General features: G+C 32.2%; 1 protein-coding gene across 3 annotated transcripts; it reads left to right on the top strand.

Moving 5' to 3' along the window:
* The first annotated feature begins 1033 nt into the window (after nucleotides 1–1033).
* On the top strand, nucleotides 1034–17255 carry LOC100883459 (MFS-type transporter SLC18B1). 3 transcript variants are annotated; one of them, XR_013040470.1, is made up of 9 exons: nucleotides 1038–1491; nucleotides 8248–8343; nucleotides 10391–10681; nucleotides 11019–11139; nucleotides 12053–12276; nucleotides 12702–12877; nucleotides 13107–13275; nucleotides 14340–15589; nucleotides 15671–17255. XR_013040470.1 is itself a non-coding variant. In XM_003699537.3 (8 exons), the coding sequence occupies exons 1-8, from the start codon at nucleotides 1381–1383 to the stop codon at nucleotides 14643–14645; spliced, it is 1494 nt and encodes a 497-aa protein (XP_003699585.2). In that variant the 5' UTR covers nucleotides 1038–1380; the 3' UTR covers nucleotides 14646–17255. The 3 variants fall into 3 exon arrangements, 2 of the variants coding, with proteins under 2 accessions (XP_076395815.1, XP_003699585.2); XM_003699537.3 differs by having other exon boundaries at nucleotides 14340–17255; XM_076539700.1 differs by lacking the exon at nucleotides 8248–8343 and having other exon boundaries at nucleotides 1034–1491; nucleotides 14340–17255.
* The last annotated feature ends 1950 nt before the right edge of the window (nucleotides 17256–19205 follow it).

Raw genomic sequence — 19205 nt, 5'->3', positions numbered from 1 at the left:
CAATGTTCAATAATAAATTACAACTACAGTATTTTTACAAATTATAGAAAGGACAATTGTAGTGGTGGATTTAAGTTGAGATTGGACACAAACAAAATTTAAAAAAGATCAAGTCTCACAATGTTCAATGATAAATTACAACTACAATATTTTTACAAATTATAGAATAGTCAATTGTAGTGGTGGGTTTAAGTTGAGATTGGACAGAAACAAAATTTAAAAAAGATCAAGTAATACAACACTTAATAATAAATTACAAGTACAATATTTTTACAAGTTATAGAATAGTCAATTGTAGTGATGGGTTTAAGCTGAGATCGAACACAAACAAAATATAAAAAAGATCAAGTAGTACAACCCTCATCACTGCAACTTTCAAATTAAAATAAATACTACTAACAATAAGTAGAGGAGTTTAAATCCTTCCCTAATCGTTACTGTCGCAATCTAAAAAGCTGTAATAACCCAAAACGTCGAGGTCCTCATCCAAGAAATTCAAACCATGATGCTAATCAAAAATTATACCATATAACTTTCATAAATGCTATACGACCTCGAAATTAAAATAAATACTGTAAAGTAGAGAAGGTAGCAGTATTCCTCCCTAATCATCCTCGTCTCCATCAAAAAATCAGTAGTAACCCAAAAAGTCCTCCTCCACGAAACAAATACACCTCAAAATTAAAATAAATACAATTCAGTAGAAAGGGTAGCAGTATTCCTCCCTAATCATCCTCGTCTCCATCAAAAAATCAGTAGTAACCCAAAAAGTCCTCCTCCACGAAACAAATACACCTCAAAATTAAAATAACTACAATTCAGTAGAAAGGGTAGCAGTATTCCTCCCTAATCATCCTCGTCTCCATCCAAAAATCAGTAGTAACCCAAAACGTCCTCCTCTACAAAACAAATACACCTCAAAATTAAAATAAATACAATTCAGTAGAGAGGGTAGCAGTATTTCTCCGTCCCCATCCCAATCTGAAGAGCAGTTCTAGAAGCAAGTCTCGCAACGTTGTCCGATAATGAATTAGAACCATGGTAGGCGGTATCGTTCGACCTCTGACCCGTTGTTTCTGTCTCAGCACCCCTCGCACCCCCCGTAGGTGCCGGCCTGTTGGATTGTCGGACAAAACCGAGGAGTAACTCATGTCAGAAGCTGTTGTCGCGTCGAGTCACGCGTTGTAGCAGGCACACCAGGACACGGTGACGCCTGCTTGCGAACGTGGTGAAGTCGTGATTACGGAAATCCTGGTGATAAGTGCGTTCGAAATTCTAGAGGTCGGTCGACCGTCGTTGGTGTCGGTTCCTTGAGTTGTCAGGAAGAATTTGTAAGGAAATTGGAAATTTGAAATTGAAAGGGAGTTGTGCTAGGGCAGGATGGTGGCTCAATTCACTAAGAGACAATGGCTGACGCTGATCGTCATCAGTATTGCGGACTTTGCGAACGCTATTTGCGTTTCTCTTCAGGCGCCCTTTTATCCGCAAGAGGTAATGTTGCGCATTTTATACTTTGCTAGTTTTATTTTATTTTGCAAGGATTTTTATGGTGGGTTTTATTGCGGGTTCTTTTTTGAAGAATCGATGTGGGTTTGGTTCGAGTAATTTGATATCGGAACTTCCAAAATGATCAAACAAGTTTTATCAAAGTTTTAAATCACTAAATTTCCAGAAGCAAATGAAGCTAAAGTGATCGAATAATAGTCTCACAAGGTTTATTTTATGTTAGAACAATTTTAGTTTTGCTAGAAACCTGTGTTTAGTTTCAAGACAGACTTTAAGTAGTTACTAAAATTACCAAAGCAGTCAAGTGACAATATCAAGAACTTCTTATTTTAAGTTAATTAAAAATAACAATTTTCAAGGTTTCCTTGAAATTTGAATTGTTTTTTAACGAAACAATGAACCACTCGTTTAATTAATTTTTAACTTCATTTTTAATTTCAAAGTACATTGGTAGATTTAATAGTAAATTTATGATATAAATGTCTGGATATATGGCCATCAATATGGAAGCTTCTGTGATAGAATCTTACTGAAACTTACAACTTCTTGGGTTAGTATATTATATTTATTATAAATATAATTATTATTGAATTATTAATTGAATTAGTGTACTATTAGTAATTATTGAATTAGGTAATTGCTGAATGAACACAGTCTTTCTAAATTCTTATATTATTGATAAATATAATTATTGAGATTTGAGTGATGGGTATAACCTAATTGTTTGAATTGTATGAATATTTTTAAGGGTGGTATTAAGGGTTTTTAATTAATAATAATAAATAATATTATTAATAGTAGGTTAAGTATATTATGCTATTACTATGAACACCATAAACAATGATGTTAAATAATAATAAAATATTATTAGGTATTAAATAGCAATATTGCTCCAGCTTCAAATAATGAGAAATAATAATAATTTTACTTGCAATATCACTGGTAAAAATAATAATAATAATTCTAACAGAAATAGTGGTGACAATAATAGTAAATAATAAACAACAAAAATTGTAAAAATAAAAATAAGAATATTTGTTGTAATATTAATAATATAAAATTGACAACAAAGTTATAGTAACAAAAGTAAATAATTATAATAATAAAAATAACAATAATAGTAACAATCTTAGTTAACAACAAAAGTTACAATATTCATGATAACACAATAATAATTGCAATAATCTTCAGTAACAACAAAAGTTACAATATTCATTGTAACACAATAATAACTTTAATAACAATAATAATTGTAATAATCTTTAATAGTAACAACAGAAGTTACAATACTCATGACAACACAATAATAATTTTAGTAATAATAGATAATTAAAACGTCGTTCAAACGTTTACAAAATAGACAACCTTGTTAACTAATCTGAACAAACAAGTAATATAACAGATAAATACATAAAAATATAAACGAACAGTTATCAACAGAAGAAGAAGCTAAATTAATCATCTAATAAATCATTCAATCATTAGCAGAAAATAAATATATTAAATTTTGTTTTGAATAATTTAAATGATCGAATAAATTGTTATTAATTGATGCATGGAATTGGTATCACTTTATACATATGTATACTCTATGGAGAATAAAAACAGAAAATTTTCTTGTCGAGTAGATTACGTCAACGAGATTCGAAGGTTTATCGATACCACCGATTTTTTCGAATATTTATAAATAAATCGGCTCGAAAACACGTAATCTTCCTCTTCGAAGAAAAAGCACGATAGCTTGAATAACGTATAATGAACGAGAGATCTATGTGCTTTTGTGTGCTTGCATCTTTTATGGAAGATGGAACTGAGTTGGATGTTCATTTACTAGTTTTTAATGTTACAAAGTAGACTGTAGATTGTGGTTTAGATTTAGTTTAGTTTAGGAATGTATTACAATTTTACTTTCGAGGATGAATGTATTGTAGCTTTAGTTTCGAGACTGAATGTATTGTAACTTTACGATTCGACGCCATCTGGCGACATTTTTATTAGTAAGCGAGTATAGTCGATTGTGATTAAGTATTTGGTACTGAGAGTAAACAGTGACTTTACGTTATTAAAGAACAAATTTCTTTGAAACGAAATTATCAACCTTTCAAATCCCAAAATTATTAAACTTTCAAATCCCACAATTACTAAAATGTTGAACTCAATAATATTTCTATAATGTTCCTATAATGTTCAGAATCCCAGATTACTAATCATACAAATCTCAAAAATAACAAAAACTTTTAAGCTTCCAAATTCCAAAATTCCCAAATTGCAGATTCCCAAAATGTTGAACCACCAAGTTCTTAAGTTTACAATTTCTCAAGGTTGCAAATCCTTGAATTCCAAGATTTATAATGTCCTAAACTTGCAGAGATCCAACCTTCCTAGATCCCAAATCTCAAAGTTATCAAACTCTCAAAGTTTCAAATCCCAAAGTTCCCAATTTCGAGACTCCCAAGATGTTGAACCATCAAATTTCCTAATTTCCAATTTCCCAAAGTACCAAATCCCTAAATTCCCAAATTTATAATGTCCTAAACTTGCAGAGATCCAACCTTCCTAGATCCCAAATCTCAAAGGTATCAAATTGTCAAAGCTTCAAATCCCAAAGTTCTCAATGTCGAAACTCCCAAGATGTTGAACCATCAAATTTCCTAATTTCCAATTTCCCAAAGTATCAAATCCCTAAATTCCCAAATTTATAATGTCCTAAACTTGCAAAGATCCAATCTTCCTAAATCCCAAATCTCAAAGTTATCAAACTCTCAAAGTTTCAAATCCCAAAGTTCCCAATTTCGAGACTCCCAAGATGTTGAACCATCAAATTTCCTAATTTCCAATTTCCCAAAGTTCCAAATCCCTAAATTTCCAAATTTATAATGTCCTAAACTTGCAGAGATCCAACCTTCCTAGATCCCAAATCTCAAAATTATCAAGCCCTCAAAGTTTCAAATCCCAAAATTCCAAATTACCAAAATCTTGAACCACCAAATTCCCAAATTTCCAATTTCCCAAAGTACCAAATCCCTAAATTCTTAAATTTCCAATTTCCCAAAGCCCCATATCCCTAAATTCCCAAATTCTCAAATCCCCATATCCCTAAATTCCCAAATTCTCAAATCCCCATATCCCTAAATTCCCAAATTCTCAAATCCCCATATCCCTAAATTCCCAAATTCTCAAATCCCCATATCCCTAAATTCCCAAATTCTCAAATCCCTAAATTCCTAAATTCCCAAATTCTCAAATCCCCAAATTCCTAAATTCCCAAACTTGCAATTTCCCAAAGCCCTAAATTCCTAAATTCCAAAATTCACAATCTCTCAAAGCCTTAAATCCTCAAATTCCCAAATCTTCACCTAATTAAATCTCCATGTTAAATTCACCTAACTCTCCAAAACCATCCTCAAACTAGCACTCAACTCCCAACCTAACCTAACCCTAATACTGTCAGTAAACGCTGTATCGTCAATGAACACTAAAAATCCTAAAATATTCACAAGATATTACTATCAATTATTCATATTATTACGAAAACAATACACAGCAACTTATAGTACAGAATATATTACTATGTGTATTAAAATTATCACAGTTTTTAATCATCGTAGCTTCTTCATTAGAACAAATCTCAAAAACATAACCTCAAAATGTCGCAAGAAGAAACAGCAACTTCCTGACACCGCTGTTTTTTGCGTCACCCTGATCTTTTCTCGAAAAGCCTGATGCAAGAAGCTTCGAATATGTACTAATATAATTTTGCACTCATCTTGAATTAATTGATCCGTAACAACAACAATAACAGCAACAACGATTATGTGCATAACCGCAATTGCAAGTTGGAACGAAATATATTCGATAAACTAAATTATCGAACTAAAATTAAATATGAAATTAAATTGGTAATTGGCAATTTAGAATGAATTATTAATTGCACTGTCAATAAACAATTATCTCTATAATTAACAAGTATCTATATTATTTCAATTATTTTGATTATTTGTTGGTAATCATATTGGAATATTTTGTATCGATAGTTTCGAGTACTTTTTCGATGAATCATTCGGCAAACCAGACGAGAGTTATCAATGACGCATACGAACAGCATTTCAAGCATAATTTTAGGTTGCATTTATGTAATATTGGTGCAGACTAAACAATAGATCTAAATATAATCTTGCTTTCCCTTGCGAGAGATATTCGATACGGAGAAAATTATCGGCTGTTTAATAAGAACTCTTTGGTTTATTTTTGATGGGTGACTGTTAGATTACGTTGCTATTGATTATGAATTTTACAATTTTAAATAATTTTGAAATTTTCTTTACAAGATTTTTCTTATAATATACAGGGTGTCTCATAATTATTGTAGGAACTGAAAAGGGGTGGTAGGAAATTTTCAAATTTGAAATATTTTAATTTCCTAAGGACCCAAGCTTCCTAGATTCCAAATTACCAATCTTCCAAATTTCCAAATTATCGAATTCCCAATTTTCCAAATCCTTAAATTTCCCAAATTTCTAACATTCTAAATTCTTAAAGACCCAAACTTCCTAAATTCCAAATTACCAATCCCCCAAACTTCAAAATTATCGAATCTTCAATGTTCGAAATCTCTAAATTTTCTAATTTCAAATTTCCAAAATGTTGAACCACCAAATTCCTAAATTTCCAATTTCTCAAAGTTCCAAATCCCTAAATTTCCAAATTTGTAACATTCTAAATTCTCAAAGATCCAAACTTTGTAGATTCCAAATTACCAATCTTCCAAATTTCAAAATTATCGAATTCTCAATCTTTCAAATCCCTAAATTCCCCAATTTCAAATTCCAAAATATTTCACCATTGAATCTCTAAATTTCCAATTTCTCAAATTTCCAAAATATTTAACCACTGAATCCCTAAATTTCCAATTTCTCAAAGTTCCAAATCCCCAAATTCCCAAATTTGAAACACTCTAATATCCCAAAGACCCAAATTTCCTAAATTCCAAATTATCAATCTCTCAAATTTCAAAATTATCGAATTCTCACTCTTCCAAATCCCTAAATTACCAAATTTCAAATTTCCAAAATGTTGAACCACCAAATCTCTAAATTTTCAATATTCCAAACTTCCAAATCCCCAAATTCCCAAATTTGAAACTCTCTAATATCCCAAAGACTCAAATTTCCTAAATTCCAAATTACCAATCTCCCAAATTTCAAAATTATCGAATTCTCACTCTTCCAAATCCCTAAATTCTCTAATTTCAAATTCCCAAAATATCGATCCACCAAATCCCTAAATTTCAAATTTCCCATACTTCCAAATCCCCAAATTCTCAAATTTCCAAATTTGAAACGCTCTAATATCCCAAAAACCCAAACTATCTAATATCCCACATCCGCAATTAGCACACTTTTTGTTCTTCATCACTGCAAATCTTTAGAAACAGGAAAATATACAAATTAGTACAGCATATCAAATTAATCTCGTTAATCATTTATCACTTGACTAAACTACTCTTGTGTCGCGATTTAACATAATTTGTCTATCGTCTGGCGACTGAACATGTATAATTACACATAATAAGTTGTAATCTGTTAAAAAAGAGTACAAAAAATGTGCGATTAAAAGGCAAGTGTCTGAATTCTGTACACGTTTTCGCCAGATTTCACAATTTACTTGATGGAACTCATTAAAATCTATCGTTATCTTGTAATTAACTTTGATCAAGAAATTTCTTTAAACTACTCTAATGTTTTTCGTTTATGATTCTTGATATGGATTACATGATAATTATTTGACTATTTATATTATTTGATATGAAAGACTTTTTTGAGGTTATGGTTGATTTTTTGAGGTTATAGTCGATTTTTTAGAGGTTAGGTTAGGTTAAGTTTTTGAGGTTATGCTCGAGTTTTTTAGGTTATGATAATTTTATTGGAGGGTTAAATCATTTAATAATTATTTTGTGATTATTAATAAATATTTATTGTAGTTATTGTATTGTATTATTATAGTTATTGTATTGTATTATGTTACTGTTAATAATTGTTACTGTAAAATATTATTGTACTATGGCAGTTATTAATTATTAAACACTGACTATAATTATATAGTATAACAATTTAATACTGAATTTAATTTAATAAATAATAATTTACCTCAAATGCAATTTGTGTAGTATAATAATAATAATTAATTGTTTACTATTTAGTATAATCGTACACCAACTATTATTTTACTTCTAATAAAATTTTAAACAGTCAATATATTTCTTTTCTACCTTTGAGATGGAAGTCTAACAATCTTACCAAAAAATCATCAAATAGAAATATTAATAATCACCATAACTCACAAAGTCATATAAACCTAATTCCTCAAACATCATACTAAATTACTAATTGCAAATAATTTTATTAAACTTCGTCCAATAACAAAAGATAAAAAATATCAAAAACTTAGAAAACAAAATAAATATTCGAAAGATTCATATATATTCACAATGAAACACAGATGTTTAATTTCGAAAATTATTACCCATCGTTCTCTATCGACTCACGATAATTTGGTTTGTAAGCTGCGTGAAGTGTCCAAAGTTTATCAAGCTTTTATCTCGACGAGCGTTAATTGCAGTCGAACGAGATGATAACGGTACGAAGTGCGTAATAATAACACGGAATCGTTTAACACATTCGATCCGCGGTTAAAGAATCGTGTAATTAATTGATTTCAAGGGTACGTTTCGTTTGTTCGCAGGCTGAGAAGAAGGGTGCGTCGCCGTCCGAGTATGGATTGGTTTTTGGAGTGTTCGAGTTGATTGTCTTCATTGTCAGTCCTCTTTATGGACGATACGTGGGTGAAATAATTAAATATTATTTATTTTTATAATCATTTGATTATTAATTTAATTATTGAATTACTCACAAGCTCTTTCTTTTTTAATTTTCATTCATTTTTGTATAAATACAATTTTTCTTTTTTTGTTAGTTTTCATGTAAATTTAGTCGCTTTTCTTTTTTTTAATTTCCATGTAAATTTAGTCATTTTTCTTTTTTTTTTAATTTTCATGTAAATATAGTCATCTTTCTTTTCATTAATCTTCATGTAAATGCAATCATTTTCCTTTCAATTAATTTTCATGTAAATACAATCATTCCTTTTTGGTTTTACAAAATCACATAATTAAAAAGACTAAACATGTACATTAATATTTTATTAAGACAGCAAACTGAATCTGAAATAGTTAAACATCTATTAATTTTGAATTTTTATTTAATTGTTATTTAACAAGATTTAATAATTTAAGAAAGAAGTTGAAAAATTCAAAATTTTAAGTTTGGAATCTTTTACAATTATATTTTGATGAACTTGTTATATTAAAATTGATTAATTATTATGCTAATTCTTGTACAACTAAATTTTACTATTATCAAATTGTTCTATTATATTAATTCGATAATTGTTACATTAATAATTGTCTTTAATTATTACTCAATAATTATTGAACTATGATATTCAATAAATTATTTCATTAAATTTTATATTAATTCTTATTCAAAATTTGTTCACAAAATACTTGAACTAATTTACTAATCATGAAATATAATGAAAAATTGATAATGATAGAAATGCGATCAATAACCCTAAGTGTTGCAAGTTCACGTACTTCGCCGTCGAAGATTTGCCTATACCCAGGCGCCTCTTTTTATCACCTAAGCGCGTTTTTTCCGTCTTCACTGATGAAATCCTCGACGATAATCAAAAGTGGCGTCTAAGTAAAGCCCAAAATTGACCAAGCAAGCTATAAAATTGATATCAAGGACAGAAAACATTGAAAACGATTCGTACACAAAACTATAAATGTCGCTTTATCTCTGAACTAGCAAAAAGAGATCGAAGGGACAGAGATAGTGTATCAGTCACAAAAATTGCGAAATCTCGTTTCATAGTATTGTTTTTCTTGCAGTCTGAAAATACAAGGTGAAAATTTAATGATTTCGTTCGTAATAATAAGCGAACTTTTTATTTCGTTTCACTTAATTTTCTTGCTTAATGTATAAATTTTAGATTTTGCTAAATAATAGTGGATTAGATGGATAATTGTATAAGTTATATGATAATTCTGTGATAAGTAAAAATTGCAAGAAACTTGTTAAATAATCACTTGTTAATTGATCACTTGTTAAATGGAAGCTTGTTAAATGATAGCCTGTTAAATAACCACCTGTTAAGTAAAATATTACTGAATTAGATGGATAATAATATAATAAGCTATACAATAATTCTGTAATAATTAAAAATTACAAGAAACTTGTTAAATGGTCACTTGTTAATTGACCACTTGTTAAATGATTGCTTGTTAAATCATCACCTGTTAAGTAAAACATTACTGAATTAGATGGACAACTATACAATAAGTTATATGATAATTCTGTAATAATTAAAAATAGCGAAAAACTTACTAAATGATCACTTGTTAACTGACCATTTGTTAAATGATTGCTACTTAAATCATCACCTGTTAAGTAAAATATTACTGAATTAGATGGACAACTATACAATAAGTTATATAATAATTCTGTAATAATTAAAAATAGCGAAAAACTTGCTAAATGATCACTTGTTAACTGACCACTTGTTAAACGATCGCTACTTAAATGATCACCTATTAACGACCGCTCGTCAATTGATCATCCCCATATAATTTCAACTAATTTCCCATAAAATATGCAAAGTCACATAAAAAAATTCACTAATAAATTACTTAAATAAACCTAACCTAACGTTAATCAACATAAAATCCTACACATCAAAAAAATTCGTTCACAATAAGCGTTGACGTGGCAGTCAAGTAAACAGTCAAGTTTTGATTTTAACTCAGATAACGTAATTGTTTCAGTTACACCGGATTGGACCAAAACTCTTGTTCAACGGAGGAATCCTAACGACAGGAACTTGCGCTATCTTCTTCGGTCTGCTGGATAAGGTGAACGGTCATTATCCCTTCATAGTCCTTTCGTTCGTGATTAGGATCGTCGAGGCAATGGGAAACGCAGCTTTTCTTACGGCCAGTTTCGCCATTATCGCCAAAGAGTTTCCGGATAATGTTGCCACGACTTTTGCTAGCCTCGAAACGTTCTTTGGGTTGGGACTCATTGTGGGACCGACTGTAGGTGGCGCGCTCTATCAGGTACGAAAATTTATATTAGGGGTATCGAATAGTAATCAAAATTTCTTCGATGATTTCAAAATTTTTCTATAAAAAATCGAAGGACTTTTTTTAAGAAGGGAACAATTGCCTTTACGCTGGCAAAAAGCGTTAGAAAGTGATGGAAATTATTTTGCTGATTTAAGATTTCTTTAATATATAAATATTTTTCGTCAGCAAACAAAATTTTGATTACTTTTCGGTACCGCTAATATTTTATTTAAATTATGAATTTTCTGGTATTTGGTGTATGCAAGGTTTTGTGATTATATTTAGGTGGATTTGAGGATGGGAATTATTGTGGTGACGAATTTTACAGGTTGGAGGATACACGACGCCATTTGTTGTTCTGGGATCCGCGCTGTTCACGACTGCAGTTATGACTATTTTTATTTTGCCTGTTCATCCGAATAACAATGAAGAGACTCAGAATACAGGAGGTGAGATTATTGTAATTTTTATGGTTGGTACTTTTAATTGTTAATTATAGTCATTCTTATGGTTGGTAGTTTTACTTGTTACTTATAGTCATTTTACTGGTTGGTACTTTTACTCACTACTTATAGTCATTTTTATGGTTGGTGCATTTATTTGTTACTTATAGTCATTTTTATGATTGGTAGTTTTACTTGTTACTTATAGTCATTTTTGTGATTGGTAGTTTTACTTGTTACTTATAGTCATTTTTATAGTTGATAGCTTTACTTGTTACTTATAGTCATTTTTATGGTTGGTACTTTTACTTGTTACTTATAGTCATTTTTATTGTTAGTAGTTTTACTTGTTACTTATAGTCATTTTTATGGTTGGTAGTTTTACTTGTTACTTATAGTCATTTTTATGGTTGGTACTTTTACTTGTTACTTATAGTCATTTTTATTGTTAGTAGTTTTACTTGTTACTTATAGTCATTTTTATGGTTGGTAGTTTTACTTGTTACTTATAGTTATTTTTATGGTTGGTACGTTTACTTGTTACTTATAGTCATTTTTATGGTTGGTACTTTTACTTATTGCTTATAGTCATTTTTATGGCTGGTACTTTTACTTGTTACTTATAGTCATTTTTATGGTTGGTACTTTTACTTGTTACTTATAGTCATTTTTATGGTTGGTAGTTTTACTTGTTACTTATAGTCATTTTTATGATTGGTACTTTTACTTGTTACTTATAGTCATTTTTATGGTTGGCACTTTCACTTATCACTTATAGTCATTTTTCTGACTGGTACTCTTAATGTTTCAATTTTTGAGAATTTCAAATCTTCAAATTTTTTAATTCTTCAACCTTCAAATCTCTAAATTTCCCAACCTTGAAATGTAGAAGTTTTCTAATTTTCCCTCATTTTGACAGGAGTGACTAAAGCCTTAAAAATCCCCGGTGTGCTAATTGCCACAGCATCGATAATCGCGACCAGTATGAGCATAGGATTTTTGCAAGCAACATTAGAACCACATTTAAGGCAATTTGACCTGAGCCCCGTTATTTTGGGCCTAATGTTCGTCATTAATGGCGGTACTTACGCTATTACTGCCCCAGCATGGGGTTGGCTTTGCGACAAATACTCTCATCCTAAGGTAATTATACATTTCTTCAAATTTAAGAGAATTCTTGATAAACGACATCTAAAATTAAATGACATCTATTGACACGTGCGTAGATAATCGAAATTGCATTTTACCTCTCCTTAAATGAAAACATTTAAATAAAAATTATTGATAATTATTATTATAGCATTTTCCATGAAAAAATAAATGTGAGGTTCGTTTAGAATAATAGATGAAATAAAATTTGTCTAGAAATAAACTCCACATTGATTACCTAATTGCGAATAGATTACGAAAGAATTAATTTTTAAGCTCATGAAGTTTATTAATTTTATTAAGTTTATGAAGTTTAATTTATTAATTTTATTAATTTTATTAATTTTATTAATTTTATTAAGTTTATTAATTTATTAATTTCATTCAGTTTATTAAGTTTATTAATTTATTAATTTTAGGTAGCTACAGTAGCTGGTTGTATATTAGTTGTGGTAGGGTTCTGTCTAGTAGGACCAGCGCCATTTATACCATGTCAAACCACAATATGGATGACAATTTGTGGACTCGTGGTGCATGGTTTGGGCATGGCTGCCCAGCTGGTTGCCAGCTTCACGGATGCCCTCAGAACATCCATGTAAGTTTTCTACTCATAACAAATTATTAACCCTAAATTATTTATGACAAATTATTAACAGCTTTGAGTTATTCAAACTTTTATGGTTCTTTTAAAATGTTCAACTTAGAGCTACATACTTTGTTCGCAAACATATAAGCAAACGTTGAAAAATAATTGCAGAAGCTATTTAAAAAGACTTGTCTAAGAGATTAGGTTATATTATATATAAAGAATCATTCATTTTTAGAGCCTATGGCTTTCCAAACAATCTTGAGACCTATGGTTTGGTCAGTGGATTGTGGACGAGTACGTTTGCCCTGGGTGCTTTTATTGGACCTAGTGTGGCAGGCATTCTTTTGGACAATACTGGTTTCAGGAATGGTACTATGTTCATCGTGATGCTCCATTTAATAGTGGTAAGTGATTGTATTAATAATTATTGAAATTAATGGACTATATCTAATACTTCAGATGAAGTATAATATCCAAATCCTCATGTCCCTAAATCTCCAAATTCCCAAATCCTTAAATCTTCATATTGTCAAGTTCCTAAATCTCCAAACGCTCAGGTCCTCAAACCTTCAACATTTCTAGACCCCAACTCCTCAAATCTCCAATGTTGTCAAACCCCTAAATCTATAAGTTCCTAAGTCCCCAAATTCCCAAATTTCCAAATCTCCAAGTATCAAAGTTCCCAAATCCCCAACATTCCTAAATCTCAAAATTCTGAAGTCCTCAAATTGTCAAATTCTCAAGTCCCTAAATTCCCAAATTCCCAAATCCTTGAATCCTTGAATGCCTCAATCCTTGAATCCTTGAATCCTTGAATCCTTGAGTCCTTGAATCCTTGAGTCCTTGAATCCTTGAATCCTTGAATCCTTGAATCCCCAAATCCTTGAATTCTTGAATCCTTGAATCCTTGAATCCTTGAATCCCCAAATCCTTGAATCCTTGAATCCTTGAATCCTTGAATCCTTGAATCCTTGAATCCTTGAATCCTTGAATCCCCAAATCCTTGAATCCCCAAATTCTTGAATCCCCAAATCCTTGAATCCCCAAATCCTTAAATCCCCAAATCCTTTAATCCCCAAATCCCCAAATTCCCAAATCCCCAAATCCTTGAATCCCTAAATCCTTGAATCCCCAAATTCTTTAATCCCCAAATCCTTGAATCCCCAAATCTTGAATCCCCAAATCCTTGAATCCCCAAATCTTGAATCCCCAAATCCTTGAATCCCCAAATCCCCAAATCCCCAAATCCCCAAATCCCCAAATCCCCAAATCCCCAAATCCTTGAACCCTCGAATCCCTAAATCCCCAATTTCCAAACCCACAACCTCCCGAACCCCCAAATCCCAAAATTCACCCCATCCCATCCACCATCACCCATCAATTCAAACCCACCACAGACCCCCAATCCAAGCCCAAATCGCCATCAAATTCCTCGAATATTGAAACGTCTCTGATACCCGCATTTCAGGGAGTAATAGCCGCGGTGTTCCTGAGCAGTTGCACACGAAAACGAAAACCGTACACGGAGGTTAGTGCCAACGAGGACCTGAGGGTACCTCTGACGGGTAGCAGCGAATCGAGGAGCGGCAGCATGCGATATGGCAGTCGTGGTCAGGGTGTACCTATCGACAGGCCCAGCGGCATGAATTCCCTGATCGCGTGCAATAGTTATTCGAACAGGGCTGGTGCTTGGTCCAGGGCCTCTTATAGTGGTCGATATTCCCACAGTTATGGCTCCATCGAGGCTAAGAGGTACCTGGAAATGACCACGTGAGGGGACCATAACTTTGGACGGACGCCGAATAATAAAATCCCGGCAGGGTCGTGCCTGTAATGCTCTCTCTTTGATTCGGGGACTGGCATCTTTGAAGCTGTACAAATTCAGATAAACGAGTAACATTTTAAGATACTGTAGTGGGCTTCAGATTTGAATACTTGCAATATTTTGTGTAGTCAAATTTCGAATCTGAATTTTTTGACGACTTGACGTTATGATGATATATTTGAATTTGGTACAGCTCTGATATTGTAGGTCTGGGTCATTTGGTGTCCTTGATTTGATGTTGGGATCTAGGTTCTGAGGATGTAACGTCCCTGATGTGGTGTTGAAGATCTAGATCCTGGAGGTCTTTAATAATTCTTGATGTGATATTAAGGATTTAGGTCCACAATATCTAGTAACCTTGATATAATATTAAGGCTCCTGGTCTTCAGGGTCTATGGTTGATCTGATGTTCAGGATCCAAGTTCTGAAGATCTACTGTCTTCTCAATCTGATGTCAAAGATGTAGGTCCTGAAGGTCTTTAATAATTCTTGATGTGATATTAAGGATTTAGGTCCACAGCACCTGGTATCCTTGATATAATATTAAGGCTCCTTGTCTTCAGGGTCTATGGTTGATCTGATGTTCAGGATCCAAGTTCTGAAGATCTACTGTCTTCTCAATCTGATGTCAAGGATGTAGGTCCTGAAGGTCTTTAATAATTCTTGTTGGGGATCTAGGTTCTGAGGATCTAATGTCTCTGATGTGAAGTTGAGGATCTAGATCCTGGAGGTCTTTAGTAATTCTTGATGTGATATTAAGGATTTAGGTCCACAATATCTAGTAACCTTGATATAATATTAAGGCTCCTGGTCTTCAGGGTCTACCCTTGATCTGATGTTGGAGATCTAGGTGCTGAGGATCTAATGTCTCTGACGTGATCTTGAGGATCTAGGTCCTGAAGGTCTTTAATAATTCTTGTTGGGGATCTAGGTGCTGAGGATCTAATGTCTCTGACGTGATCTTGAGGATCTAGTTCCTGAAGGTCTTTAATAATTCTTGATGTGATATTAAGGATTTAGGTCCACAGCACCTGGTATCCTTGATATAATATTAAGGCTCCTGGTCTTCAGGGTCTACCCTTGATCTGATGTTGGAGATCTAGGTTCTGAGGATCTACTGTCCCTGATGTGATGTTGAGGATCTAGGTCGTGGAGGTCTTTAATAATTCTTGATGTGATATTAAGGATTTAGGTCCACAGCATCTGGTACCCTTGATATAATATTAAGGCTCCTGAACTTCAGGGTCTATCCTTGATCCGATGTTGAGGATCTAGCTTCTAAGCACCTACTGTCTTTTCAAGCTGATGTTCAGGATCTAGGTCCTGGAGGTCTTTAATAATTCTTGATGTGATATTAAGGATTTAGGTCCACAGCACCTGGTATCCTTGATATATTCCTAAGTCTCCTGGTCTCCAGCTTTTAGTAACCTTGATTTGATGTTCAGGATCTACTGTCCTTGATCTGATGTTGAGGATCTAAGTTCTAATATAGTATCCTTGCTCAAACATTAAAGATCTAGGTCCGCAGCATCTGATACCCCAGATCTAATATCAAGGATCCAGGTCCTAAAGGTCTTCAATAATTCTTGAACTAGTATTAAGGATTTAAGTCCACATCTAGTAACCTTATAAGCTTGATGCAACACTAACTAGTAATGAGCTTGATGTAATACTAAGGACCTAAGTCCTCAAATTCTAGGATTCTTGAACTAATAGTACTCAGGATGTAGCAATCTTGATCTAACATGAAAGATCTGGCCTTAAGAACCTAGTACCTTAAAAACCTAGTGCCTAGTAATACCTAACCCAACATTAAAGATCCAGGTCCCAATAGCTCAACACACCTGATCTAATATTAAGGATCCAAGTCCCAAGAATCTAGTATCAATATATATATAAAATCGAGGATTTAAGTAAAAAGCAAAATGGCGATTTGTTTCCATGTTTGTCAGATTTTAAGTGAAACCACAAAAAGAAATTTAATCAACAAAATCTGAGACTTCCTAACCTTACCAATGCTAACTCTAATATTCCTCAGCATAAAACCACTGCTCTTAAACTCAGAATGAAGCTTCGTGACTAAGCTAAGCAAAGAATAAATGTTTTCTATCTCAAAGAAAATACCTACAAGTTAACCTCGATTACCAATCACTAAAGAACTTAAAGAGTCTCAAGCAGACCAGACATCATTCAGACGTTTCAAACAGTATTCTCAGAAGGCAGACAAACGAAGATAACTGGATGAATACAGAAACATGTAACCTACACGTCTAGTAAGATAGCAGTTGAGATCTAGAAGAATCTAGAACATATTAAATTTTGCTAAATTACTAGACGTGTACAGTGTTCGTAAATGGAGTTTATTTAGTAAATACACATATACTAGGCACGATCCTGAAAAGAAGTATACAAGAACGTTCAAATCGATAGAACCTTATTTTTATTCACCAGAGAGCCACGATAGGTTTGTACATACACATATGTTTTAGTTGTTACTATTCGATTGCTAGCATAGTAGAATCATTGCTCAATGTACGTAATAAAGTGATTTTTATTTAACCTGAAGTTTTGTCATTTTTGCAATAAAAAATTGTAAACTACATTTAAAATTTGTGGACACCCTAGAATCTTGTTTTAGGTGAATCATCTGAAGCCGAAGAGAAGCCGATTCTCGAACATTGTCTTTTGCACGTGCACTTAAAGTCGCGTAAGAGGTAGACTGACATGGCTATTGTTCCAAAGAATTCGCACACGTGCGTGGGTGTGTCACGTATGCGCGAACGTTATGGAATTTCGAGTGAACGTAAAGAAAACATGTCGTGTTCGATGTGACACTCTCTAGTTACAGCCAAAATATCGCTTAGAAATTTTACTGTTTACAATTTGTAAGTTTGCAAATTTCTAATGTACCACCAAAGTTGATAATGTAGCACCTTGAAAATTTACAGACTTGAAAATCTACCACCTTGAAAATTGATTATAGATGGATAATTGTATACTAAGTTATATGATAATTCTGTAATAATTAAAAATTGCAAAAAACTTGTTAGATGATCACTTGTTAATTGACCATTTGTTAAATGATCGCTTGTTAAATGATCACCTGTTAAGTAAAATATTAATGAATTAGATGGATAATTATGTAATAAGTTATACAATAATTCTGTAATAATTAAAAATTACAAGAAACTTGTTGAATGATCTCTTGTTAAATGACCGTTAGTTAAATGATCGTCCGTTAACTGATCATCCACATATAATTTTAACTAATCACCCACAAAATACACAAATATACAAATGTACCACCTTGAAAATTTACAAGCTTGCAAAAATACCACCTTGAAAATTTACAAACTTGAAAATGTACCACCTTGAAAATTTATTATAGGTAGCTATAGATGGATAATTGTATAATAAGTCATATGATAATTCTGTAATAATTGAAAATTGCAAGAAACTTGTTAAATGATCACTTGTTAATTGACCACTTGTCAAATGATCACTTGTTAAATGACCGTTAGTTAAATGATCACCCGTTGAGTGACCGCTCGTTAACTGATCATCCACATATAATTTTAACTAATCACCCACAAAATTTACAAATATACAAATGTACTACCTTGAAAACTTAAAAACTTGCAAATCTACCACCTTGAAAATTTACAAACTTGCAAATGTACCACTTTGAAAATTTACAAACTTGCAAATCTACCACCTTAAAAATTTAAAAACTTGCAAATCTACCACCTTGAAAATTTACAAACTTGCAAATGTACCACTTTGAAAATTTACAAACTTGCAAATCCCCCTAAAAATCTGCAAACACTAAACATTGAAAAATCTAAAATTCAACTCTAAAATATAAAAAATGTCAAAACAGAAAATATAAAATAGCGAAATCTGTAAGAAGGCTAAAAATGACAAAATTACAAAATGTACATAATCTAAAGAAACTACTTAGTTATCAGTTTAACTAAGTAATATATCTATATTTAACGTGTATCTATTTATACCAAACATGACGTGATAAGAAGAAATTAACATGTATTTAAAATGACGTATGAAGTCAGCGAATGTTGAACATACATACGTAGGAAACGAAAGGAAGAGGAGTTGAATTATTAACGCATCCTGGGGTCAGCGGTGTGCATCCAAGTGTCCGTTGACGCAGCTTATCCCTTTTTCCTCTTGGTTTCTTCTTTTCACGTGTTTCTTCAACGTGCAAACGCAAATTCCGTGAGATTCAACGTTCACGATTGAGGAAGAAGCAGCACGGTCGAGGGCACAAGTAGATAATCATCTGATCGATCACTTTTTCCATATCCTTTGTTCGTAATTTATTCAAACGCTGTTTATTGAGTCATCGGCTACATAATTCTTTGTTATATGTGCATTGTAATGTTCTGTAAACTTGAAAATTACTTTCAAGTGCCTTGTAAGGTGAATCATGATTCCCTTCAAGTTTATTCTTTATTTATTTTCTTGTATACTAACAATTATTATGAAACA

This window comes from Megachile rotundata, chromosome 14, assembly GCF_050947335.1.
Source record: "Megachile rotundata isolate GNS110a chromosome 14, iyMegRotu1, whole genome shotgun sequence".
Taxonomy (NCBI): domain Eukaryota; kingdom Metazoa; phylum Arthropoda; class Insecta; order Hymenoptera; family Megachilidae; genus Megachile; species Megachile rotundata.
This window is presented reverse-complemented; position numbering and strand designations above follow the sequence as displayed.